The sequence below is a fragment of the Nicotiana attenuata genome, chromosome 1 (genome assembly GCF_001879085.1).
Source record: "Nicotiana attenuata strain UT chromosome 1, NIATTr2, whole genome shotgun sequence".
Taxonomy (NCBI): domain Eukaryota; kingdom Viridiplantae; phylum Streptophyta; class Magnoliopsida; order Solanales; family Solanaceae; genus Nicotiana; species Nicotiana attenuata.
Window position 1 is genome coordinate 72,131,030 of NC_031989.1, and position 9,702 is coordinate 72,140,731.

The 9,702-nt window shown below is 35.0% G+C and overlaps 1 protein-coding gene across 5 annotated transcripts; it reads left to right on the forward strand.

Annotated features, from left to right (window-relative positions):
- Positions 210 to 7,369, forward strand: LOC109228585 (nuclear transcription factor Y subunit A-10-like). Of its 5 annotated transcripts, none has more exons than XM_019393737.1 (6): positions 210 to 410; positions 940 to 1,200; positions 2,842 to 2,987; positions 3,085 to 3,156; positions 5,954 to 6,091; positions 6,516 to 7,369. In XM_019393737.1, the coding sequence occupies exons 2-6, from the start codon at positions 1,002 to 1,004 to the stop codon at positions 6,924 to 6,926; spliced, it is 966 nt and encodes a 321-aa protein (XP_019249282.1). In that variant the 5' UTR covers positions 210 to 410; positions 940 to 1,001; the 3' UTR covers positions 6,927 to 7,369. The 5 variants fall into 5 exon arrangements, with proteins under 5 accessions (XP_019249282.1, XP_019249274.1, XP_019249296.1 ...); XM_019393729.1 differs by having other exon boundaries at positions 946 to 1,200; XM_019393751.1 differs by having other exon boundaries at positions 946 to 1,200; positions 2,863 to 2,987.

A 9,702-nucleotide genomic window follows, 5' to 3' on the forward strand; every position in this document is an offset into this window, starting at 1 on the left:
TTGAAAATAGTTTTTTGGTATTTTTTAAATTTTTAAAAAATTTCAAAATCTATCTTCAAGCGAAAACTAAAAATTTTATGGCCAAACACGAATTTCGCAAAAAAAAAGTGAAAATATTTTTTTTATGGCCAAAGAAGAAAATAATATGTAAAGCACATAAAACAAAGTGGTAGCATGAAGGGTATATTTGATTGGTCAGTGCCGTGTAGTTCCATTCCATTCCACTTGTAAACAAACCATCCTGTTGCCGTCTCTCTCCTCTCTTTCTCTTTCTCTCTCTTTCTGCTTGAAATTGTACCGACATGGCTCCTAGCAAATGGGGTTTCTCTTCTTGACCGTACAATTACAGACGCCTTAATTCTCCTCCTCCTCCTACTATTACTACGTATTACAACAACTACTACTTCTGGGTATGACACTCTACTTCTTCTCCCTTCTTTTTCAAGAATATTCACTTTCTCTCTCTCTTTTCTTCTTTTGCCCATTCATGGTTCATGCTTTAGAACTCATGTGGATGGTTACATATTCTGATTTTTTTTTGTGGGTCTTCGTATAGTGTTTCTTCCTTTGCCACCACCACTTTTTTTATCTGATAATCTTAGTTGCTTATGTGGGTTTCTTAAATAATCCTTTTTCTTTCCTTTTCTGAACGTACAATGATGAAGAAACAGATAAAGCTTATTTTTAAGAATTTCTATTTTACATACTGCAAGTTTCAATTTTTTTTAATTTTTTTTTTGTTTTTTTTAAAAAGAACTCTTTTTGCTAAATGCAGTAGCTTTTAATTCCATTCTGTCCTCCTTGATGGTTTGTTTATTTCCGAATAAGTTTATATTATTTTGTAAATTTTGGATAAAGTTCTAGAACTTCTCTTTTTTATCTTGAGGCAGGCTCTATTTTCCAGGGAACTTATGAATATTGTTTGCTTTAAAAATTGAGCTGCAGGAACTTCCTTTAGATTTTCAAGAAAAAGGTGTGAATTGCTTTTGAGGTTTGCATTTATGAGCATCATGCATACTCTATTTTCCAAAGGAAATGAAGGTATTGCTCAGAATCCTGTTGCAACATTGTCCTCTACTGTTCCTTGGTGGAATAGTGGCCTTGTCTCTCAGTCTGACCCTTTTGGCCAATTGAAATCTGCATCTGTGGAACACTCTGAGTTGCCAAAGGGGAATGCAACTGAGTTCACTATTTTCTCTGGTACTTTCTTCTGCAATTTATCCTTCTTTTCTGTAATTTTTAGGATCTTTCTTGTTGATAAAATTTTGCAATTTCCTGGGTATATTGTCTTCTTATCTGGCATGTTAAACAAACATAATATTTTATCTAAATAGTTGGTGTGCAAAAGACTTTTGACTAATTGCTTTTTTTTTTTTTTTTTTTATTTTGTTAATATTTTGAAAACTTAATACTCCATTTCTTTTTATTATTTCAACTTAATAATGTTGTTAAATTTATCTTGTTTCTTGGATTCCAATCATTTGGTTGGTTGTTTGAGGCAGAAACATGCTAGGTAAGACTTTTGAAAATTTGCTTTCAATACTTTATTTATATTGTCATTGATGTACCATTTCTTAGCCATAAAGACAAGTAGCAGCCTCTTGTTTGAACATAGTAGCTATCTTTTCTTTTACTTACTCCGTTTGAGCTTTACATTAAATGTCCACATTGGAAAAAAAACAAAAGCACAATAAAGAAGGCCTTGGTCCTATCACCAATTCTGTATGAAATGTTTATTGTGAGAGTCCTTATTTCAATAGTTGTACTTGTACAGTCTTTTACTTTTCACATTGCTATTTACACAAAGACATGGCAGTTTAGCTAATTCATGGCATCATTTAATGTGTATCAAAGTTGTTGAGATTAAATAATGGCTAGACAAAAACTAATCTTTATGCAAAACTTGTACCCCTTGTGCCAATTTATGGGGCTCATTTTTCTTTTTAATTTATTCCACGTGTCGGAAAATGGTATAAATTTGCCACTCTACTTTTGTATTTATTTAATTAATTAGAGACACAACCAGAACTTTAAGTTTATGAATTCTGAATTCAAGAAAATAATTTACTAAATTTTGGATAATTATTCATACATATTAAGTGGTTTTTCTTAATATGAATTGCAAGATATGTGCCAAAGCTACTAGGTTTTGTCGAACCCATAAGTAGAGGATAAATTTGAATCTTTCCTTCAAGTATTTTGACTCGTGGAATCCATTATGTCAAAAGTTTGATGTGTTCAAAGCTCACCAATTTACATTGGAGCTTCATTAGGACCAAAAGCAAATACAAGAAATAACACTGACTTGAATGTATAATGGAGGGTAATCTCAAAGCATTTCTAATAGTAAGGAGAAGTTTAGATCTTTCCTTTTTGATAACGAATACTTTTAAGAATGCATCTTGAACAGAACTTGATTATCTTGCCGTTTGTATCGCGATACAGGATCGGAAGTTATTGTTTAAGAAACATCAATCTAAATGACTTAGTTAAAACATTCGCATTGTGGCCTTGAAATCCAATTCTTTCTTAATTTATCTGACAAAATGATATTTAGTACCAATATGCCAGCTTTCTTTCTTTCATGAAACACTCAGTTCTTGCCCAACGTGAGATTACAATTGTTAATCCGAAAATTTGTCTTCTGGTCGATAAAGTTCTTGTAAAAAAATTCTTAACTTAGAATTTATTGTAAATGCAGAACTTGGCAAGAAAGAAAAAGAATTGGTAGTGCTTTTTCAGTCACTAACAATAAGCCAAAACCTTTAGGAGGACTGACCAAAAAATTTTCATAGTTTTATGTAGTGAAATATTCAATTTGGGATGATTTATCTTTTACAGCACACGTGAACATGTTGACAGTATCTCCTTCAGGTGATTGGAAATCTTCAGGATATGGGCAAAACCTATCAAACATTCAGGCTGCTGCTACCTCAGCTAATATGGACTATCGAAGTCACTTTGAGCTAGGGTTTGGTCAGTCCCTGGTAAAAAAATTCGTCATAAAATCTCATATGTCATCAATAAATCTCAATTTTTGTGCTTACTCCTTCTGTTTATTTGATGTGTTCTTAAATGGTGTAGATCTCTGCAAAATATTCTTACGGAGGAGAGCAATCCGTCGGGTTATTTTCAGCTTATGGTCCTCAACTTTCGGTACTGCTTCTTTCTCATAGCACCAGTTTCCAATCGCTAGAGTTATGATGGTTTGGTAATTTATGCTTTCTTCGGAATTAGTTATACTCCTAAAAATGAAATAACATTGTTACTGTAGACATTTCTGCTGTGCTGTCATAGCTTACTTTGATGGAGTAACAAACTTCAGCTTTGTAAGATCTTTTCAAGCTTACAATGGTAATCAATAATAACTATGTGACGGAGTATGTGATCATATTTCCATCATTGATAATATTGCCTAAATTTTGTTTAGCACATCATATGTAAGCGTGGTTGGACTCTTAATGTGGTTGATTTGGATAAGTTGACAAAATTGTTCTTTCTGCTTCTAATAGCAAAGTTGACAATATTTTTTTTTGTTGAAAAAGACACAAGAAGGCTCAAGAAATCTTGATTTATGCCCATTGATTTCGCAAGTTAGTTGGATCAATTGATTGATAAAGAGCAAAGTAATGTCCTTGGGTCTCGTATTCGCTCCTTTTAATTGAATGTCTGTAGAAGCATGTAAATGCTGGTTGGGCTAAGATGTCGCCCAGATGGCACTGTAAGTTGGGCACTAATGGTAACAAATGGGTGTAACTTTTAACATCTGATATAATTGGTATGATGAAGTTTGTTCTCACAAAGAGATGTTATAATGTGCTTCATGTATAGAAGAAGCCACCTCCGTAGACATTCCATAACCTGAGAGTTTGTAGAAAATGGCTCCAATTTTCACCTCACTATTTCTCTTGGCTGAAGAGATTCATCTCATGCTTGTAAGCGTTAAATAGATGAAAGTGCGTAAGAAGTCGCTCCACTGTATTTATAGGTTCCCAATAAACTGACTCTACCATCCAATTTTGGAGGATAAGACTTTTAAAAGAGAAGTTTTTTTCCATTTCACTCAACTACAGTCGGTCTTTTTGGGGTTTTTCGTGAATCGTTCCCCTATTATGTACTTGCAAACAAAGGGTTTTGCCTTTATCTCTTTCACTTTAATTTTTGTGGTCATGACCTTGCGCGTTCAGAGTCAGTAGAGAGGAGAGCCCTTTAAATACCTCTCGAGCATGCAACAAGAATTCTTATTGCTAAAAGTTATCTGTTGGATCTGGTAAGTTTAGCTATTTGATATGAGAAATCTTCCTTTATTAGCGCAATGTACAAAACTCAACCGTGAATGGGGCACAAACTCTTCATGTGAATATGGTGAGTCAAATTACAGCTACTTGCCCTACCTTAAAAACTAACATTCATGATTGAGATTTAGGGTGTTTTAGACGAGAATGGCTTTACTTGTTAATAGAGGAGATGAACTCAACTGTAAGGAATTATGAAAGTTCCAAGCACAAACTGTTGTATGACTTGATTCATTCGCCTTACTGTATGAAAACATACTTACCTTTTGTATTTGAAGTAAAGAGTACCTGTTTTAGTTGGGGAAGTACAGCGTTTGACGATATACTTTATTAGATGAAAGGCGTCAAAAATTTAAAGATCGATAATTTTATTTTGCAAAGAAACATTACTGGAATCACATTTGTCTCCCGTTGAGTTGAATTTGGAAAGAAAAGTTTGCTTCCAAATTCATTCTCAAAAAATTTGCTTCCAAATTGTCAACCTGTAGGGCATAGCTATTTCTTGGGAACTATGGGTGAGATCCTCTAATAATTTGCTAATGACCATTCCAGGGTCACCATCTTGACGAGAACTGTTCTTGTGATCAAAGTATTTTCTTTGTCCAGAAAATATTGTCCTTATTTGTTAGTGACCTCTTCATCAGTGCCTTGACGAGCTCTATTTAGGTTAACTATACATTTTTTTAATTGTTTTGGTAGAACACTAGGAAACGGTCATGTTATATATGGTGTGTCACAGATGCTGAACATTCAGCTGGTAAGCCAGTTTGATTCAGATGGAATTGTATTGCTTTTATCTGCTATCTTCACAGTATATTATGTTGTCACTATGATTTTGATTCTGAACAACAACAACAACAACAAACCCAGTATGTTCCCGCCAGGTGGGGTCTGGGGAGGGTAGTCTGTTCGCAGACCTTACCCCTACCTAACAGGTAGAGAGGCTGTTTCCAATAGACCCTCGGCTCAGGAAGGGTAATAAGAAGAAGAGGAAAGCATAACAAAGAGGAATAAATGACAACCAAGCTCTGTTGCTAAATTATCATTTCTCTATAATTAAAGGAGTATAATATGTTGTGTCACTCTGTTCACATGGTATTTTGGTTTGCATCATAACCTTGTAATGCTTAGCTCATTGCTTTCTATAATACCTATTGAGATATCTACTAAATGAAGGTGTTCTTATACTAATTAGTAAAGGAGTAAAGGAGAAAAGACTGGGATTATTCGCTCATTACGTCAAGTATAGTTGGAGAAGTGGTAAAGGATAATTATCTCTGGAGGAAAGTTTTCACAGTTCTTGATAACATTGGAAGGGTTACTTGTCAACTGATTGAACTTACTTTCCTGGATTAATTCAGAAAATCATCTTACAATAGTAGCAGTTTCAAAATATTAGGCACAATGATGGAATAACAAAATTAAAAGGTGGAACCTGAAATTTTGTTTCGAAATAATGCATAATTACTGGTAGACATGCATTAACGGAAAACACATGTCTTCAAAATATTGGCATTTGTAGTGTCATTTATTCTTAACTCTCTTTTGTGCTTCATTTCTGGAGATCTCCTTCGTCATGCATATTGTATCACGACTCCTTCAAACTGAATGATTTTGAGACTCTGATATTCATAGAATTTCTCTTCTCAACATTCCAGGGCCGTGTTATGCTTCCATTGAATTTGGCCTCTGATGAAGGCCCGATCTTTGTAAACGCCAAGCAGTATCATGGGATACTGAGGCGTCGAAAGTCCCGGGCTAAGGAAATGGAGAAGAAAGCTCTTAAACCACGCAAGGTAAAGTTTTATTTCTACGATCATGGGCAGTGGATCTACATATCATCATGATATTTTATTTAATCTTCATCAACTCTTTTTAATTTCTAAGACCACCACGCATAATATGCATGATACGGATAATATTCAAAGAAAGTTTTTAAATGAAGAGCAGCAGTCCTGGCTTCTGATACAAAATTTTAGCCAACAGTTACCTCCCTACTCCAGCCATTTTCCTTTATGTTCTGTCATCCCTATACACACACCCTGTGGGCAGTAGCGGAACAAAAGTTCTTTGTGAAAATGGTCAGATATTTATTCTGTGTCCAGTTTTCAATGTTTCACAAGCTATGAATTTTCATGTAATACTTTAACTCTTGACCACATTCCTTGTCAATGTTGGGGTTGCTGTGGTTGCTGAATTTTGACTGCTTAATACTTACAGCCATACTTGCACCTCTCTCGCCATCTCCATGCAATGCGCCGACCTAGGGGCTGTGGTGGACGCTTCTTGAACACAAGGAAAATGAATGGAACTATGAAGGGTGGAAAAACCAACGATACAGTTAAGACTGGTGACGTTCACAGTTTTTACCCCACTGGATCCCAGAATTCTGAAGTGCTGCAGTCTGATAGTAGCAATTTAAGCTCACCTAAAGAAACTACTGGCAGCAGGTTCTGCCATTTGTCAGAGGTCACTAACATGTACTCTAGGGGAAATCTTGATCCTTTTCTGTTTCAGGACCTGAGACCTTCGGTCCAGGCAATACCTGACATGATGAATACTGGACATGGTATTCTCATGGCCGGTAAGTGGGTTTCAGCAGCAGATAGCTGCTGCAACCTCAAAGTTTGATAGCCTTGGCTGAGAACGGGGTTAGGTGTCACGAGTTGTGCCTGACCTCGTCCTTGCTGCAACCTAATGCAAATGCATTGGAATTTGATCTTACCAGCATTTGGTTGCTTGAAGGCATTCATCCTTGGCTATCAATGGGGCAGTTCATCCTTGGCTAGCGTTAAGGCTGCCTCTTATTATTCTATTGCTATCGAGCGACATGGATGGTAAAGAGGCGCTCCTTAATGCACTTTAATTTTCAGCACTTGTAGGATAAATAAACATATTTTGGATAAGATGATGAAGACCCTGTCAATCGGGGCTGTGATGTTGCAGTGTGTTTGGATTACTGTTGTGATGTTTGTTTGTGAAAATACAGTGATGTATGATTGAACTTGATCCAGATAATGTGCAAATTGGTGTGTTTTCAGACTGGGACAAGTTAAATGTTTATACTGTATTTTGTACATTATTTTGATATGTTTGCAACTGTCATGTCGTTCATTGTTACCTTCTCACGATGCACTTTGAAGAACATTAATCTTTGACATATCTTGTGAGCTTCTATATCTTTTGTTGGCTGCCATTCATTTAGGATCCTTAGAAACTGTTCATTGCCATCAACAAGACTTATTCGCCCAGAATATGCATATGATGGCCTTATTATCAGCTCAGTCTACTCACACCAAGCCCCAACAAAGTCTGATTTTTCTACGAGTATTCTAGAGATAATCTTTTTATTGTTGTACAAGTTGGAGTACAACGTTTGAGATGCTAGATTAATCAATTTTTTGCCTTGTAAGATTTAGTTTTAGCATTTCAAAATTATATTCCTTTTTTCACTTTTAGATAATTTAGCTAAAATGTTTTTGGTGTTTTCCTCCAAATGTTTCAAACATTTAATGAAAAACTAGTGCTTAATTAAAGGTCAGAGTTTGCAAGGCACTACGTGTAATTTGTTGTGAGGCAGGACGTTAGCCTCAAGGTACAGGACTGTTAGGACATGAGTGTTTGTTTGTTATATTCTTAAAATACTATACTAGTTATTACGCACGCATGTTGTATGTGGAAATCAAATTATTAAGTAGAAAACATCATTTATACATGTTCCTTTTGGTTTATGCGCATATCGTTAATTAAATGAAAAATAATATTATATGTAGTAAATGAACAATATGTAAAGATAAGATATTAAAGAACATATCAACTATTTTAAAAAGAAAAAGGATAGGGTATGTTATTTAATTTACAAAAAGACCAAAAAACAACCGATGAACAAAATAAAATGAAAAAAACGATAACGAGTTAATGCGATGCAGCAAATTGATAACATAATTCATGAACAAAAAAATTAAATTTATTTAGAGAGGGTTATATCATTCAGATTAAATAACATAAAAGAAGTTTAATTGGAAAAGTTACTAAAAATTTTCAAATGGATGCTTCATAAAGGAAAAATACCACACTTTTTTGTGGTGTAAGAGATGCACGGATGGAGGTGTATTGGGTAAAACTAATAGACGACATGCGGATGTTCTTCAAGTTGATACATGATAGTAAAGACAGGTAGGAGGTGAGTTAGTAAATAACTGACACCGGGTACAACCATACAATCGGTGTTGGATAAGCTCCAAATGCATCAAAACCGGAGAAGAAGATGCGAAAGCAGGGCACCAGCTGAAGAAGACATCATTAAATGAGCAATCGTTACAGAGAATTATAGCATTTACTCTCAACCATTATGCAGCTATTAAGAGGGGTCTTTATTCACCTTAAAGAAGAGCATGATCTAGGGATCTTGTCTCCCCTAATTTAGCTATAAATAAAGAAATTTGTACTCATTGAAGAAAACAAAATACTTGTATGAAAAAAGGCTAATACTATTCTCTTATTTTGCAAAAACTCTATAATGCTAATATTAAGTTTTTAGCATTGTTCTTGTCTCCGGAGAGATCAATTCAAAAGCCCACACTTGTCTTTTCTTCAATTATTCTTATTTTGCTCACTTTTGATATTTATTAATTTATTTTTTCGGATCAATTTAATTCATGTGTCTATAAACCAAGCTACAAATTCAACTGTACTATTTTACAGGTAAACAGTTTGGCGCCCACCGTGTGGTCTAGACAATTATGGTATTACTTTAATCTATTCATCTTTTACTAACATACTTTGAAGTTTTTCTGTAGTAAGTAAAAAATAGATATGGCACCCAATGATGTCAACAACTTGCTTTACATACCAGTGCAATTCAAATGTAATGAGGTCCCTTTTTTCGGGGCCTGTATCTCACGATACATGTGATGATGTACAGGTTGACGATTCAGAGCACTAGGATTCTCGTACCAGCTATTTAGTGAGCCCCAGTTCTTTCAGGGCATTATCATTACTTTGCAGTCTTTTAGTATTTACAGATAGTTAGTATTTTCAGTACTTCATTGGAGGCTTCATAGACTAGAGTAACAATTAGATAGAGTCGCATGATTTTCATGTTAAGCAATATTGGCTTCAAATATGTTTCATACTTATATTAGTGTTTTCGAACTTTGATTTATATCATTCAGACTTTTAGTATATCAGCATGTGTTAGTTTAGCTTCCGCATTCAGTATGTTATTATATCACATGTTGATTCAGTCAACAGTTGGTTTGCTCGGTCACATGTAGTCAGGCACCGATTGTCGTGTAATGTCTAGGCTGCCGTGTTATGTCTAGGCCTATGTTCGGGGCGTGACAAAGCTTGGTATCAGAGCACTAGCTTCAACTGTCCTAGGGAGTCTTTGAAGCTGTGTCTAGTG

Excerpts from the sequence above, each read along its gene's own strand:
- LOC109228585 (XM_019393737.1), top strand. The coding sequence starts at position 1,002 with ATGAGCATCATGCATACTCTATTTTCCAAAGGAAATGAAGGTATTGCT. Across the intron at positions 3,157-5,953 it reads CTTATGGTCCTCAACTTTCG|GGCCGTGTTATGCTTCCATT; the intron begins GTACTGCTTCTT and ends TCAACATTCCAG. Across the intron at positions 6,092-6,515 it reads AAGCTCTTAAACCACGCAAG|CCATACTTGCACCTCTCTCG; the intron begins GTAAAGTTTTAT and ends TAATACTTACAG.